Source organism: Antedon mediterranea, chromosome 10, assembly GCF_964355755.1.
Source record: "Antedon mediterranea chromosome 10, ecAntMedi1.1, whole genome shotgun sequence".
NCBI classification, from domain to species: Eukaryota; Metazoa; Echinodermata; class Crinoidea; order Comatulida; family Antedonidae; genus Antedon; species Antedon mediterranea.
The window spans coordinates 936,379-955,101 of NC_092679.1; the positions used below are offsets into that span (position 1 = coordinate 936,379).

The window sequence follows — 18,723 nt, forward strand, 5'->3', positions numbered from 1 at the left end:
GGAACAGAATGAAGAAATCCTGTCAACAATTATTCTACTGCAATTTGTTACTGTAAGCAATGGATGATTGTATATTGTTTCAATGTAGAATTGTATACAGGAAAAATGTTAATTTTAGAAATTTGGTTAGCAATATTTTAATGCTAATCAAGCTGAATTGTGTGGTGTCTAGAAACAGCTAATGTATTTTATTTTATACAATAATTCTATAAATGTAAACAGTAAATCTAGTTGCTATGTTACACTGGCAAATTTATTCCTTGGCTAATGCTGAAATTGATTGCTTTACATTAAAAAAACAAAATAAAAAAAAAACAAATAAAAAGAATAAAAAGCATTATTCACACACACTTAGAATAGGGATATAGAATTGCATTAATATATATCAAAATAAAAAAAATTAAAAGTCTGATACAATACAAAAAAGTCACAAATTACTACAAAAAAAAAAAAAAATATTTAAGGATTATTATTTTTAAGATAAATAGTAATATCTATATAATAATAAATATATATTCAATCGAGGTTGAACAATACCATGAAAGCCCCAGTGGTCTAATGGTTAGGACAGCTGCATATCAAGCAGACGGTCTGAGTTCGAGTCTCAGTTGGGGCGACTTTTTCTCATTCTCACAGATTTCCTCATCTTTATCGTTTCAAATTAAATTTCAGTATACTAGAATTAACCTTCTTTGCCTGATGTGTTTATACTAACAATATAATGTATATTTGAAATCTCCATGCTTTAAATTTAATTAAACATATACTGAGATACCAGTATCTTTTAATACAGCAAATACTATGATAATTCAATATGTGCATAGTAATACCAGGATCTGATGTAGCATCATGAAACAGGTGTTTTGGTGAACCTGTGGGTTCCTGGTTCTCAAGGATTTTACACCCACAGCCTGTGCCATTAAATAATGAAACAAACCAGGTGACCCAGTACCTCAGAGCGTGTATTACATCCCGACATACAAGTAATCAATACAGATATCCATACTACAATTCATAAATTGATATACTTAATATTATATTTTGAGACACACCTATTCTTAGTCACTATATTAATATGAATAATGAATATTATCATCAACCGTTGTTGAACTTGACACATTGCGTTTAAAAGTGAGATGATGTTGGCATATAATACTACATCTCCATATTTCTCTCTGCACTCAAATTATAATTTTATTTTCTCCTGTCATTTTTTGTCTTTTTTTTCCACATCAGTGCTCCCATGGTGCTCCGGGTATTTTTTTCCGCATCAATGCTCCGGTGTTCCGACCACATCCTGACTAGCCTTTCCTTACGGATAGAACCATCCTTCCCTATGCTAATCAAATACTATTTAAGTCTAAATGGACTATTTTCATTCGAAAAAAGATTATATCTCTCAACTGCTTACAAATTAAATCACAAATGCCTTTTATTAAGTACTGACTAACTTTTATGAAAGTCCCACCAGAGCAGGCCCGTATCCAGGGGGGGTGCGTTGGGTGCAGACGCACCCACCCAAGTCCCAAAAGGTCCACTATTTCCTCGGTTGGTATTTTTTCTTGTCTTGTTTAACTGAAGACAATATCATTATATATATACAAAATTTACATTATCAATGGTATACAAACAAAAATATGCTAATATAAAATGAAAAAATACCGGTAATTAAATTACGGAATCTGAACTGACTACAAACTCGATGTAAAACATGCGCAGTCGATCATGTGACGACAAGCAATAGCTTAGCGCTTCATGTACGCGGTACGCGGTAAAGTGTTTGCTGGAGAAATACAGACAACTTAACGTCGGGGAACACGGGTACTTTTTGTCGGGGAATATAATATACAGTAAAATACGTTCGCGTTCACTTCATATAGCTTCAGCGCCTAGAAAACCACGACGTTCCATTGACCGTGAGAGTACGTCAGAGGGCTAATATGCACTTTTAGGCATTCATTATTGCCAGCGATCTAACTTACTAATAAACATTAGCTAGGTACGCACTTGTCTGGCGGTATCCCTTTGTACGAATCGTTCAACGTTGGGTCGAGACGCGTGATATCAAGTTTCATCCAGGGACCAAAATGTGTAATGTAGTTATTTTCCAGGCGAAGTTTACCGACGGTTACCGAAGGGAACACGTGTACTTTTTGTCGGGGAATATAATATACAGTAAAAAGCGTTCGCGTTCACTTCGTAGCTAGCTTCAGCGCCTAGAAAACCGCGACGTTTCATTGACCGTGAGAGTACGTCAGAGTGATATTATGCACTTTATATGCATTCATTATTGCCAGCGATCTAACTTACTACTAAACAATAGCTAAGGTACGCACTTGTCTGGCGGTATCCCTTTGTACGAATCGTTCAACGTTGGGTCGAGACGCGTGATATCAAGTTTCATCCAGGGACCAAAATGTGTAATGTGTTATTTTCCAGGCGAAGTTTACCGACGGTTACGTCGTGTACTGCGTCGACGTACGCTACACTACAGCAAAAACGAATTATGTTAATTGTTAATTGCGTTTAAAAGTGAGATGATGTTGGCATATAATACTACATCTCCATATTTCTCTCTGCACTCAAATTATAATTTTATTTTCTCCTGTCATTTTTTGTCTTTTTTTTCCACATCAGTGCTCCCATGGTGCTCCGGGTATTTTTTTCCGCATCAATGCTCCGGTGTTCCGACCACATCCTGACTAGCCTTTCCTTACGGATAGAACCATCCTTCCCTATGCTAATCAAATACTATTTAAGTCTAAATGGACTATTTTCATTCGAAAAAAGATTATATCTCTCAACTGCTTACAAATTAAATCACAAATGCCTTTTATTAAGTACTGACTAACTTTTATGAAAGTCCCACCAGAGCAGGCCCGTATCCAGGGGGGGTGCGTTGGGTGCAGACGCACCCACCCAAGTCCCAAAAGGTCCACTATTTCCTCGGTTGGTATTTTTTCTTGTCTTGTTTAACTGAAGACAATATCATTATATATATACAAAATTTACATTATCAATGGTATACAAACAAAAATATGCTAATATAAAATGAAAAAATACCGGTAATTAAATTACGGAATCTGAACTGACTACAAACTCGATGTAAAACATGCGCAGTCGATCATGTGACGACAAGCAATAGCTTAGCGCTTCATGTACGCGGTACGCGGTAAAGTGTTTGCTGGAGAAATACAGACAACTTAACGTCGGGGAACACGGGTACTTTTTGTCGGGGAATATAATATACAGTAAAATACGTTCGCGTTCACTTCATATAGCTTCAGCGCCTAGAAAACCACGACGTTCCATTGACCGTGAGAGTACGTCAGAGGGCTAATATGCACTTTTAGGCATTCATTATTGCCAGCGATCTAACTTACTAATAAACATTAGCTAGGTACGCACTTGTCTGGCGGTATCCCTTTGTACGAATCGTTCAACGTTGGGTCGAGACGCGTGATATCAAGTTTCATCCAGGGACCAAAATGTGTAATGTAGTTATTTTCCAGGCGAAGTTTACCGACGGTTACCGAAGGGAACACGTGTACTTTTTGTCGGGGAATATAATATACAGTAAAAAGCGTTCGCGTTCACTTCGTAGCTAGCTTCAGCGCCTAGAAAACCGCGACGTTTCATTGACCGTGAGAGTACGTCAGAGTGATATTATGCACTTTATATGCATTCATTATTGCCAGCGATCTAACTTACTACTAAACAATAGCTAAGGTACGCACTTGTCTGGCGGTATCCCTTTGTACGAATCGTTCAACGTTGGGTCGAGACGCGTGATATCAAGTTTCATCCAGGGACCAAAATGTGTAATGTGTTATTTTCCAGGCGAAGTTTACCGACGGTTACGTCGTGTACTGCGTCGACGTACGCTACACTACAGCAAAAACGAATTATGTTAATTGTTCGTTTGTTCACCAATTTTTTAATTTACAAGTAACCTTATGTACCGTGGGGCACCTAAAATAAATTTTTCATCTATTACTAAACAAAAAAACATGCCATTTTCGCTTAGCCAACATTATAGCTATAGTTATTACATTTTCAATATCCTGTATGTCATGAATTTCTCACTCACCACTCGGAAGTCCAGATGGTACGCATGCATACACCTGGGAGGAATAAACTTTTTTCCCCGACTAAAAAAGGTCTACGCTTGCGTTTTTTAAGCCTCTAGGCCTGATGTTTCCAAAGTATAAAATGCAATTTTTTGAAGACCTGCAGCTCTAGTTTTAAACATTTTCTTAGCTCAGCCCCAACAATAAAGCTGGTCATATTTCGAAGAACAAGAAGTAGGCTACATTTTCCGGGACCTAACATCTCTATTTTTCAAACATTTCTTAGCTCAGTCACAACCCATGATAGGGACTTATATATTTTTTCCATGTTTTGAAGTATAATAAGTCCAATTTCCGGGACCTCCAACTCTATTTTTCTAAATTTTCTTTAATCTTTTATTTTTTAAATTGAAAAATATGGATTGAAACAGTCATCGCGCATCGTTTTTTTGCACGCAGTATTTTATTTATGCATTATAAAAAATGGAAAAAATGGCTACCCTAAATCTTATTAAAAAGACCTCAAATGACGCTAGAACACGTTGCTTCCGGGGGCTTCGCCCCCTGGACCCCCACCGGGGGCTCTTGGCGGCCCCTGGCCCTCTCAGCCTAGTGATGCTCGCTTCACTCGCATAGCCCCCTCGTCGGGGAATGTAGCCCCCGCGTCGGGAAGATCCTGGCGCCACCCCTGCTGAGTTGGCCTCATCATGAAAGCGTTAAGTTCTGGTGTCCATCGTTCAACTAGCCCAAGCCACAACAGAGAGTCTTACATCAGTCTTTAGAACGTCAAATAACGCAAATTTTTCCAGGGCCTTCGGCCCCTGGACCCTGACCGGGGGCCCTTGGCGGCCCCCTGGCCCCCAGCCATTGTTGCTCGCTTCGCTCGCACCCCCCCATTATAAATGCTGCATACGGGCCTGCAGAGCAGGACCTCCTCTATCCCCATTTTAGCAGGACCTCCTCTATCCCCATTTGAGCAGGACCTCCTCTATCTCCATTTGAGCAGGACCTCCTCTATCCCCATTTGAGCAGGACCTCCTCTATCCCCATTTGAGAAGGACCTCCTCTATCCCCATTTGAGCAGGACCTCCTCTATCCCCATTTGAGCAGGACCTCCTCTATCCCCATTTGAGCAGGACCTCCTCTATCCCCATTTGAGCAGGACCTCCTCTATCCCCATTTGAGCAGGACCTCCTCTATCCCCATTTGGCCTTCACAGGAGACCATATGGAGGGCTGGCATGCTGATTGTTCATTGGCTAGCCATAATACTTTCATTGTACTCAATGTATGCACTTTTTTCTTGTAAATACCCAAGTACTATAAAAACACTCTGCTGAAATGTGTTGCCATAGTAATACTATAGCAACACATATTAAAGCACGTAGTTTATACAATATTGCATTCTTAATTTATCTAATTTATTATTAAAATGGATGGAAATATTTGAATTAATAATGAAATTTATCATCATTTACAAATTTATTAAGGGATGCTTTACAAAAAATTTATATTGAAATAATTGATACTACTGTTAGTAATCTAGTAAAATAAAACACATTGGCTACCATATAATATTTAGAAAAGCCTAGACAACAATAACATACGTTGTCCTATAATCAGAAATGAATAGATTAACTAATAAGTGAAATTTTTTCCATAATTATGTCAAGGGTCAAATAGTAATCTATATGTTTATTGCTATAATGAAATAAGATGAATTTAAATTGGCCAAACACGATCTGAAATCATTTAAAATTTTTTATAAGATAACAACAGATACTTGGAGGTAGAGGACTTAAGTAAAGCACTTAGCAAGCTAAGTGGTTATATTATTATTTATACAAAACAAACACATTTTACGTCTTCTATCAACAGCTTTGTTTGGGAACCAACAAATGTCACCATGACATTAAAGCAGAACTTACAAATATAGCTATAAATATTATGACAGCAATTAATTAAAAATAATAGAAAATGACTATTAAGGCAAAAAATAATTGTTTTTTTTTAATTTTAAAATGTGGCAGTCTAATTTTTATTCACAACAACAACTAGTCTCTGGTCATCTGTAGTAGTGGAGGTCAAGATAAATACAGGTCAATTGGTCAGTTAATAATACCAGTCAATAATCTATTTGCTGTTAATGATTACTATTTTGTACTACTTACATTGATTGCAGTATTGTCCACCCCAATTTGGTTCACAAAAACACTCAAAAGGAGCGTTACATTTGGCGTTGACACAGTTTGGATGAACGATACACATGTCACAGAATTCCCCTTGCCAGCCTTGTGCACATCTGTGGATGTAAGCAATACATACAAAAATCTTAAATAACTAATCAACCACAACTTTCTGGGTTCGTAGCTCGGTTGAGGAGTCTTTTTTTTATTTTCGGATTTTTCCATCTTGACCGTTTATAAATTAATTATAGTTGTATTTGTCTCTATGTCAAAAACAATCATACACAATATATCTGTTAGTCACATATATTGTGTATGATTTGATTTAGTTCAGCATCAGTCCAAAATCATGGACAAGAAGCACAATAACAACAGAGGATAATTTAGGAATTATTGAGAAACAACAAGAAGGTTTTTTTCAAAAGAAAGTGATACTCAGGATAACCCATGAAAGTCCTCCAATGAGGTACTTTGGTAAAAACATTTTTAAAACAATAAAGTTATACATCTTGCAAAAGGAACATTATTATGTGTTTACTACCTATTGTTGGAAGCAACTGTTGTTCATTTATAACATGAATGTCTTTGACGACAAGGAAACATACATTTTGATATATTCCCATGGAAACTATTTCTCATTATACCTTTAATAACCAATTACACAAACACTGAAAATAACATCAAAAGTCAATGAACAAGAATGAATAGGGTTAAACATAGAACCTACCTCCCCACAGGATTACAAGACATAAAGATAAATAGATAAGTACTAGGTGCATTATGGGTTATTGGGGTTAAAGACACAAAGGGGACAAACATTTTTGGCAAAGAAATGACAAAGAACATGTATCAAGTTATTTGTGTGAGGACACAACAAAGAGATTAGTAAGCTGAAACTGAACATAAACTACTAGTTCTTTTCAAATTGTAGTTCGTTTAAACAAGTAACTTTCCCACACTGGCTAAATCTGCTGCCAAGGCAACAAGGCATTGCATCCAGTCCAGTCGATAATAAACAAATTATTAAGATAAAATAATTATAATTATGTTATGTTTTTTGATATTTTTTTTTTAGTATAAAACAATGGTTTTATTTTTTAAATTCTATTCTATTATAATTATATTTAAATTAAAAAATAAACTAAAAGTTATAGAAAAAATGTTGAAGAATTTATTATCATTTGAATAAAAAGATGCTTTTCACATAATACTGTACAACAATTCACACATATATATTTTGGATAAACTTTGAACCTTTTGCAATTTTGGAGAAAGTCCAGTTTTCTTATGTCTTTCACTAATTGTTCACACTCTCATAGGTTATTTAACCATATATAGATATTTTTAATAATAATTTGAATAATTTGTCACAGTTATAAAATTTTCTCACGCCTACATGTCTTGTTTATCTAATAAGTCAATACTTAACAGACAAACACCTTATTCATTAGTATCTTTGTAAGGGACTTAATTATTAGCTCAAAAAGTTAGTCCTTGATGTTTAAAGTTATGTGTACTTGGAGTAAGTAAGTGATTATCTTTAATTAATTCTCTTCTACAAATAGCAATCATCTTATACAAATACTACTGTACTTTTTAAATCTTTTAATACGTTTGTTTTTTTATTATTAAATTTTAAAGATACAATCACCAATGACGTCTATTTATTGTGGTTCTTGTTGTTAAGACATATTAAAGTGCTAATCTGCTACCATATTTGGCCACTTCACACTTTTTTTGTCAAACTAGTTTGATAGTGTAGACAGAGCTTAATAATGCATGTTTGAGGGTTTAATGGTCTACTATGACAGTATGTTGACATTCAAGCTTGAATTGATGCTCATGTGAACACACGTTTAAGACTAGTGTCTGCTAATATTGATAACTGCCAATATCATACAAAATAAGACAGTAATTTGATGAACAACACGTGTAGAAACATCCTTGGATAATTAATTGAATACGTTACAATCATGTACACTACAGCAAATATCAATTTGTGGTTGACTGGTATTGTGCCAGTATTCAATATCATTGATCATAGTGATTAAGACAAATTATGTTGTTGTTATGGGCGTTGCTATGCATCTATAAAATCAATCAATTGTATTTTATATTTATAACTTAAGTTAAATGTGAATTTATATAGTCTATTATATTGGAAAGTGAACAAAGAACTACATTGTGTGCAAATCCAACTTTTTTTCCGCCAAAATAAAATCAATATACTACAAAAGGCTGTAATACATTATTAAGTATATCTTTATATTGTAGCATATCATTATTTCAGGGTTGACAATGGCGGATTGAGGATTTTGAAATGGGGAAGCGGGTGGGGAAGTTACCAAGGCCCTAGAAATTGTAAAATGTAGCGCTGAAGGGCTATAACCGGCTGTCTTATATTTTGCATTGTATTTGACCATTAGTGGGCCTGGGCTTTTATACAAATTGAGTCTATACAGAGAGCTATATACTAAGATGTAGAAGGAAATATGTACTACTTGTTGTAGACAGTGCACAACATACATACCTGCATTGCCCTGGAGTATTTGTACAGTTTGCATGAAGAAGATTACATCCAGTCTTACAAACAGCTACAAAATAAAAAGAATTATCAAATGTAATAATAAACATACTTTGTTGTCATTTTCAGCAATTTTCCTTTGGATTTAGGGGAAAATGGCAAAATCAACACTGTGTACAGAGTTGTCAATATATAGACTGAAACTAAAATTAACCTCATAAAACTTCTAGAAAGTAGGAAGACTTTTGCCATATTTCCCTCTGACTGTTTGGAATTATATTCTATGATAAATGCAGAGTGGAAAACAGGTTTAAAGGCATCATCATCAATATCTATCACATCTTCTATATCACCTCCTATCAACACAATATTCTCATTAACACATTGCCTCAACATCATTATCCACAATTAAACAATTAATTTTCATTACAGTTTAATGTTTCTTATCATTGTCCTGTTCGTAGCACCAAAAGGCCGCCGCCATCGGTATGCTGTAAACTTACTCAACTAATTTACTGACAATTAGGTGGAATTTTACAACTAGTAATTCAATAAAAACGAATAAATGGCAATCAGAAGTGAATCTATTTTCCTGATTTCAGGTTGTTCTCCCAGATGTAAAATGCAGCAAATCCATCAAACATAATTGTTGTAAAATGCTTGATAGATATAATATCCTTGGGAATTTGTACGAATTATAAAGGTGGTTTGTTTCTGTAATTACCATCACAACCCAACTGTCAAAATATTAAGAATGTATTTCACACGGAACAGAGAAAACTTTTTGTATACAAGTAATTTTGAGTTTTTGAGTATTCTCCTCAGACTGCCAGTCACTCCATCATCAAATAGTTTTCAACAAGTCACACCAGTGTTTATTTTATAATTTAATATATTTTGCCACCAATTATCTGATGTTTGAGATCAAAGGGGAATAAAACATAAATAAAGACAAGTCTGATCTGGTATGTACATTCCATTCATTACTTCAATCAATGTTTGAGACATGAACTAAAGACTTCTGGCCTTACGAAAAATGTTATAACTTATACAGAGAAAATATTGTTTTAAGCTCTGTCTACACTATCAAACTTTATGTGACACAAAAATGTCATGTACCCATTATATTGACATGATGATGTCATATCACTACCATATTGGGGCATATCACTACCATATTGGGGCATATCACTACCATATTTGGGCACATCACAATTTTTTTGTCAAACTAATTTATAGTGGAGACAGAGCTTTAGCATGTACACATTTAAAAAAACAATTTAGAGCTTTGGTTATTGGACAACACAAAAATGTGTGTATCTAACGTTAACACCACCATCAACAACAACACTAGTGACCATCTAAGTTCAAACAGCAACCAACATCTTTATTACCATCTTCTGTACAAAATACTAACACCATAGTTCTACTAGCACCTTTCATACATCACCCTCCAGAAACAAAGATCCCTCAAAATTATTACCAGCTTTGTTTTGTTTCTTCTTGCATACATAATGTACTGTTAAAGTTTCATTGGATACTGGCCAGATGGTGAAATGGCAAGAAAGTTTGTACTTAATACCAGCATTTATCTTAATCTTTTACAAAAACATTGCCAATTTTAGTCTTGAATATAAAGTATTTTATAAATAAACCAAAGGATTAGATTCGTTAATAATGTTTGAAAGAAATATAATGAAAAGGACCATAAAGAAGAAAACATTTTTTATTTTATCTCATTATTTATGCAACTGATGTTAAGCTTTGTCTACACTACTGTATCAAACTAGTTTGACAAAAAAGGTGTTGTACCCAAATATGGTAGTGATATGCCCAAATATGATAGTGATATCATCATGTCCATATACACTATGAGCACATCACAGTTTGTTGTCACATAAACTTTGATAGTATAGACAGAGCAAGGGAAAGACCAAGCAAAGATCATTTTACCAGATAATAATAATATCCTTTAATTATCCAATCAAATTCACTCATGGGAAGCATTTTTAATGAAGCAAGTAATCATTATTAAACCAAATTATTATTAATATTCCACTGGGTACACATTTATTCTCCTGGGTTACAAACAATGAATATAACCATCCTTCATTAACCAAGTTCATATCATCAGCAAATATACGAAGGAAAATACTATTTCATTTACCATCACCTTGGCGTTAATTGAAACTGCTATTACCAGCACCATTCTGTACCCTCACCACAGACATGTGGTAACATCAACTCTTTACCACTAGATAAGTCATCCACCATCAAAATAGTAAAGTATAAAAGCAGGCTAGGTTATACGTCAAACTGATATAAACTTATACCCAATTTTATGTTCAATGGTTTAAAGCTACTGTTTACACTATCAAACCCGTTTGAAAGTGTGATATGTTTAAATATGTTAGTGATATGCCCAAATGTGGTAGTGATATGACATCATCATGTCCATATATGGGCACATCATCATTTTTTCAAATAAAGTTTGGTAGTGTAGACAGAGCTTAAGATTTAAGCCTTACTACCAAAAGTTGAAGACATACCTTCATTACAATTGGAGCCTATCCAGCCTTCGTGGCATACTTTATTTCCAAACATGTCGCACGTGAAGTGCCGTGAAACATTGTGCGGTCGACAGTACTTATTACACGTATCGCCATAGTAGTATTGGTCACATATTACCCGTAACTTGTAACCAAACATTATGCCATTGTTGTTCACGTTCCTGTGGTTAATCGTTGACGACCAAGTTGCGTTTGGCTTAATGACATTGTGAAAGAACGAACGCTCAATCAAGTTACCTTCTCCTAAAAAAACAAAAAACAAGTTGATACATACAATTTAAATATCAGGTTGCTTATAAAATTATATTTTTTTAGTGCCATATGTTGGAAAAATGCAGGAGGAAATATGTCAAAATTATTCTATCGCAGTTACTACAGAAACTACATCTTGTTTTTATCTATATCATTCATAATATACATACACTGTTTGCAATGACCAGATTGCCTCATAACTCTGAATCCACATACAAAATTATTTTATTAGTATTCTGCATTTGGTCTTGAAAACGATCTGATTAGTATTTTTTGTTAAATTTCAAACAAGAGATGATGGCATACATTTTGCAGAAACACATTTACTTTTATAAACGAGAGATGATGGCATACATTTTGCAGAAACACATTTACTTTTATAAACGAGAGATGATGGCATACATTTTGCAGAAACACATAAGAATGTTACTTTTATTGGAATGTTATTTTTATAGTCATCGTTATTGACATTTTCCAAAGGTAGGGAATTTAAGCTTTGTTTTATCTTCATAGCATTACATACTTTAATTACATTTTAAATCATTGTTTCTATAAATTGTACTATATTGATTTAGAGGTGATGGGAGGGGAGGCGGGTGGGGTTCTCACGATCTGCCATTGATTAAAAACTATTGATTACAACATCACCGCAACATTCCTAACGATCTGTCAGAAGATTAAAAGTTAAGTCTACCGTTAAAGTTTAAGTTATTGATCTGGTAATCTGCAAAGCAATGTAAAAGTATAATGAAAACTAGTTCTAGCTTCAAGGTGAAATGTGTGTGAAAGAGCTTTCAAATATTGTTTACGTTTACATGATTATTAAGGGCCTGTTCAGACCTACAGAGTTTCGTATCGTACATGATGCACAACTCCATAGGTCTGAACCATAGAGATATTATAATTCACTATAATATATCTATGATCTGAACATACCCTAAGTACTAGGCTAGCATGGTAGATGTAATTTGACCAATGACAAACGATGGTTTGGAATCGCTCAGCTGTCATTGGTCAAAGTTTGTATCAACATCCTTTAGAATTGAGTTTAATCATATTCAGTATGATATTTTTACCGATCTCTTCATGTTGAAAGATTCTTTCAAAGTACGCTGCGATCTATTTTTATCCCTTACAAAAAATAAACAATCTAATAAAAGAATGTGTTCATCACATCTCTGACAAACAAGTAAATATTATGAGTAAGGGATGACACTCATCAAAAGTAATCATAGGGTGCAGAGAGTATTTGGTTATAGGCCCATAGTAGACATCAATGGAAACCTAACCATCACATTAGGGATGTCTAGCCTATCACAGATGACTTATCCATGGTTCGACCTTCTAAAAACACTTCAAACTAATTCCTCTAAATTACTAATAAAATGTTATGATCAAATGAATTGATAAAGCAGGTGAGAATCTTTAATTACTTATTAATTTTATTGTCTGCTCATCAGTAAATAAAACATGTAATAATGAATGGTATGACAAGGATAGTGTGAGAAGGTATTTCAATACCAAACAAATTAAATTAAATTTATTTATTGTAAATAGTGTTAATTTGAAATGATTATCTAACTATTATAAATGCAGCTTGTTTTCTAATTTAGTAGATGATAAAATGATAACACTAATTGTAATTATCACAGTGCTAATGTTTAAACTATTAACAGAATGAATGCTGAGAACTTCCATTTATTGTATGTTTAAAGCTCTGTCCACACTATCAAACTAGTTTGACAAAAAAGTGTAATGTGCCCAAATATGGTAGTAATATGACATCATCATGTCCATATATGAGCACATCACATTTTTTGTCACATAAAGTTTGATAGTGTAGACAGGGCTTTAAACATTTGTTATACTGTATGCCATTGGGTTTTTTCTCTATTGGAAGTGGGAAGGGGGGATGGAGGGGTGGCGAGAGAAGAGTAGAGAGAGAGGGGGTAGAAAGAAAGGGGGGAAGAGATAGAGGTAGAGATAGGGTCAAAATAAATATACCTGCTTTGCAGCTGTTACTGTCCTCGTCCCAGTTGCGGACCTCAATTATGAGACTATAATCAATCTGTAATATATAAAAAACTATGAATTAAAAACTAATTTATGTAGTATATTAAAATAAAGCTCACTCATTTTGAGCATAAAACTGTTTGGTACCATCATTTACAGGCACTGTAGCTCAAACTAGTTTTCAGGTCTTTAGAATAAACTTTAACAAAAATATAACATCATTTTAAAAATGGAACATTGGTAACAAAAGAAATATACAACAATTAAAGATAAACACAATTACTTTTATTTTTTAACTGGCGGATATATACCAAAAATATTTCAGTGAAAGTAAATTATATTTTACTACTACTACCTAGGAAGTTGTCTAGTGACTGTTTATTGTATCTATTAAATAGTTTATATCTTTATTTACCCTTCAGGGTCAATTCCAACAAAGCAACCTACTTCATTTCGGTAAACATCTTAAGCTCACTCAATAAAAACAACACTAAATATTACCTAATATATAAATAAAGACACAGACACATCTGATAAAAGAGTGTATGGGGTCAGGAGGGGTCAGGAGGGGTGAAAGCAGAATAGCACACTGTTATTGGTAAATAATGATACTATTTATATTAATTTGCTCAGCCTCAAGGTGCTGTAAAATAACGCACAATTTTCTGTCCAGAGAATGGTAGGATTCTTTTAAATTTCTGGGTTGTCCCTTGTTTAAAGTTTAGTAATACCCTCTTTAGGGACCGGTGTGGACAACCATTTCTGATTAAGTTCAATATTCTGCATAAATCATGTCTAAGCATATCAAGGCTATGAAGCTTATACAAAATTAACTTTTAAAAAGATTGAATATTTTGAATTCCAAAGATCCAACATCATTATAATGTTACAGGGTCTTTTGAAAGCATTAATCATAATGTTAACCTTTGGACTAGTCTAGTTGATGGATGCATTTGTCTTGTGGGTTGAAAATGGATGTCTTGATGTCCATAATAATAAATGGGCTTATATACCGCATTATGCAAAGCCTAATGCGTCTGAGAAAAGAAATAAGCTGAAAACTAAGAGAAAAAAGAGTGAAGTTTTCAGAGCAGCCAAAAAAAACCATAAAGCTCTGTCCGCGCTAACAAACTTTATATGACAAAAAATGTGATGTCCCATATATGGACATGATGATGTCATATCACTGTCATTAAAGCATATCACTACCATATTTGGGCACTTTTTTGTCAAAGTAGTCAAATCTTAAATGCGGTTTTAAAAACTCCATTCTCAATCATAAAAACCGGTTTTAAAACGGTTACGTACAGCAATTCTCAATTTCATCTCATCTTAATAATTATTATCATTTACTATTTAAGTGCAAAAATATTCTGAGTAGCTTAAGAATGTCTTTATGTTGTAAACATTCTTTTTTAATATTCTGTTGTGGCTCTTTGTTCAATTCAAATTATAAATACATTTTTCCCTACTAATTTATAAGCAGTACCTGCTTAACTTGCTGTTTTAAAGTACAAACTTGATTTTTCAGATTATACAATCAAACATCAGACTACATTATATGTAATATGTTTTAGATAAATATTTATTAGTGGCAGGCATGTTAATAAAAATATTCTATCCGCAATTTAAGTTCCAGACAATGTGCATTCAAATTGTGTAATGCGGTTGCACTACAGTACAGTATGTATCACATGTGATGCTGTATTATGTCAAGGTTTGCTTACTGTATTATGGTTTACTCTATGATACAGGCATCATATGTGAAATATATATGACACTATATTATATAATTTTAAAACATTATTTGAATCATTGAACATTTTAATACCGTAATAGTTAATACTGGTTGTTTTAAATCATTTTAAAACAGTAATTGTAACATTACAGGAGGTATAGAACCATGTAGTGTTTTATCCATCAGTCATATGTTACTTGAATGTGTCAGGTTTATTTGCGATTATTACATCTAATCCGATAACAAAGAATTTAATAGCTAAATACACAAGTACATAACTTTCACCAACATAGCGTTCCCACAATATATACAGCAGGTAACAATAGTGTGATGTTTACACGAACCGTGGGAATGCAAGTAGTCTCACTATTGATGGCTATAATTGTTGAGTGTGTAAAGGCAACTTAATGATATTTATTAGCCCTACAATACACACGCAAGCGATAAACCTAAACAGAAACAACAAATTAAAATCTACTTCTTTTGATTTCGACGACTATTTCTATGTTTGTCAGAAGTTTGCAGTGACAAAGTTCTAAGATAAGAATTGATAATATTGTGTGATTGATTTATACATAAGTGTCAGTATAGCACGCGTTAGGTGCTCTCACACTTGTGTTTACCTTTCCCACACAAGTTCACAAAACACCTGAATTGATTTTATTGAAATTTCTCTTAGTGCACTCAACCTTGTCGTCATGATTCAGATTGTCAGAATGTAAAATGGTATATAAATAGAGATTCATACCCCCTATAAAAAAAACTGTATTTGTTTATTTTCTACACTTTCAACACCGAGAAACTTGCCAAATAAAGGAAGGATTTATATACAGTAATTATTATGCTTTTTAAATAAAACAGTAAAATATAGCACATTTCATTTTATGAAAAAAACAGCGTCCATATTTGTCTATAAAAGCATGATATTGCGCAAATCTGTTTACTACAAGTCATATTACAGAAAAGTTTTACGCTACATAGTTGCTTAATCATCCTCAACACAATGTCATATGGTAGTAATTAATTAATGCTAAAAACGCAACAAAAAGCAGAAGTCTATATTATAATAGCGCTAATTCGAAATTTGATACTCTAACAGCTCCTAAAAGCGGTACTAGCGCCATTCGCGCTGGGGCACATTTTAATTCCTCCTTATTCATTAAAGCTACTGTATGTTTAAGAACAGCAAATTGGTATAAAATGTGTTTCTAAAAGCATAAATAAATAAATGGGCATAAAATGTATTACACCAGCATTTAATGGCACAAAACATATTACTGTACTGTATTACCAAAAATAAATGGCACAAATATTAATATTATTATCCAAATTAAATTGCACAAAATATATTATTACCCAAATAAATAATACAAAATATAATAAAATGGCATAATATATTTAAGCATAATTCTATACAACAAAGGATCTTCTTTATTATGAACCATTTTTAAAAATAATAAAATTTAGGTGCAGTACCAGTAGAATTTATCACAATGGTACGTTTACGTTCTTATCACTTAACGATTGATTGTAGATATCTATTAATAATTTACTGCCTAAAGTAACAAGATTTTTAGTTTAAATAGATTTGTAAGTTTGAAGATAAAGGAGTAGTATTTTATTGTTTTTTATATATTTTTTTCATGTATTATAAATATATGTATTGTAAGGGCCCCTCATGAGATACGCATTTACTTCTATTGCAGGCCCCAGTTATTATTGTTATAACTGAATAAATGTGTATTATAAAAGAGGAAAATTAGGCTCCATTATGGTACACTTTAAGCCACTAGCTTAGGCCTAGACCTAACATGATTTTAGAAAGCCACTATCCTTGTAAAATGTTTGCGTTATTGCCTATTGTTTACAACAACCTTTTTCTTTAACTAACATTAATAAGACATAGGAGCTATAATAATGTACATTAAAAAACATTTTCATCTAATATTTATTTATATATTAAAAAAATCTTTTCAATAACAATGAAAAAGTAAATTACAAATATTATCTTAAAAAGGCCATATCAAATTATTTTTTAAAAACATACGTTTATAAATTATTTTATTTATTGGTGAAACAACATGCTGATATACTATAGATGCTTACAAACAAAATTTCATAAATTGAACAGCTAAACAATTAGCATGAGTAAATATGGATTATTGGCTTAATAACACAACATAAGAAAACACTGACAACTGGAAGCTATAGTATTGGTTCAGGTGCTTAAGTCCAATGACATTTCGTTGACACACACGTGGTTAACAAACGCCATTCGTTACCTTTAGCAAACTATAAGTTTAACGCTCTCTACCCACCGTTCTAACCCTCTTTACTATTCAAATCAATTTTACAGCTAATATTACAAATTTGTATCCATTTACATCGCTAAGCATCCACAAACAATAACTGTGTACTTGAAATTGTTGCAGTGACATTCTTTTCGAGTCGGCGCATCTATTGTACACAACGTATATTTGACTTGATTAACCTACTGTAATATAGCTGAAACAGGTTTTGTGAGTGACTTGCATAATACAATGTACTGTCACACAACACTGTGTGTGCCTTTCTATTGTGCTGAGCTGTTAAATAAATTACACTTGAATTCACATGTGTAATTTGATCTTATTAAACATGTGACTTGTAACTTATTTCAAAGTGACGTCGTTAACTTGATATCATTGCAATTAAAAAGATGAATACAAAGTATGCTTTACTGTATATCAGAATGATGCTGCATATCAGCATTGAGAAAACAAGAATGAAGATATTCTGTTGAGAATAAGTTCTTATGCCGTTTGCTGTATAGTGAAATTGAACTGTGTAGGCCTAGGTATTATTAACACACGACTTAGCTAACAAGTCATATTTAATCAATGTGTTCTGTACGTCGCTTGCTTGCAGGTGACGATCAATGTATTCTGTTGTTTTTGTCAGAGTAATTCTCAACGACACCCGACTCTCTCCACCCCACTAGGTGGGAGAATTACCGTCTCGAAATTAGACTGTGGTAGTTCCGCAAAATGACCAAAGAAACCATGGCAACCGTACACTTTGATGGAATACACCTTTACCGTTGAAACAAAGCCAGTGAAGAAAAAATACTTGTTCTCAGGACTTCATTTCCCAAAGGAATAAAAACGAATATTTATTAATTTTTAGAATCTGTTGCTAATTAAGAAAGGTAATAATTTACAGCTGAGTTCTACATCATTATTTAAGTACAAACTTACTTTTGTTTTGGTGATAATAGAAATATAATAAATCAAAAAGCAAGATATAATATGGTTATGTTTGAATGGCCTTGTAATTCAAAGCATCATTCAAACATCCATGGTTTATATGTACCCAGTTTTTTTACAAAAAAT

The 18,723-nt window shown here is 33.3% G+C and overlaps 1 protein-coding gene across 1 annotated transcript in view; it reads right to left on the reverse strand.

Annotated features, from left to right (window-relative positions):
• Window positions 1-18,723, reverse strand: part of LOC140061117 (protein jagged-1b-like) — a 57,396-nt gene that overhangs the window by 25,491 nt on the left and 13,182 nt on the right. The window contains exons 3-6 of the mRNA XM_072107568.1: window positions 13,606-13,669; window positions 11,329-11,592; window positions 8,786-8,849; window positions 6,241-6,371 (exon numbers count right to left, since the gene is read on the reverse strand). Coding sequence (XP_071963669.1) covers window positions 6,241-6,371; window positions 8,786-8,849; window positions 11,329-11,592; window positions 13,606-13,669 — 523 coding nt within the window. The remainder of the gene's footprint in view (window positions 1-6,240; window positions 6,372-8,785; window positions 8,850-11,328; window positions 11,593-13,605; window positions 13,670-18,723) is intronic.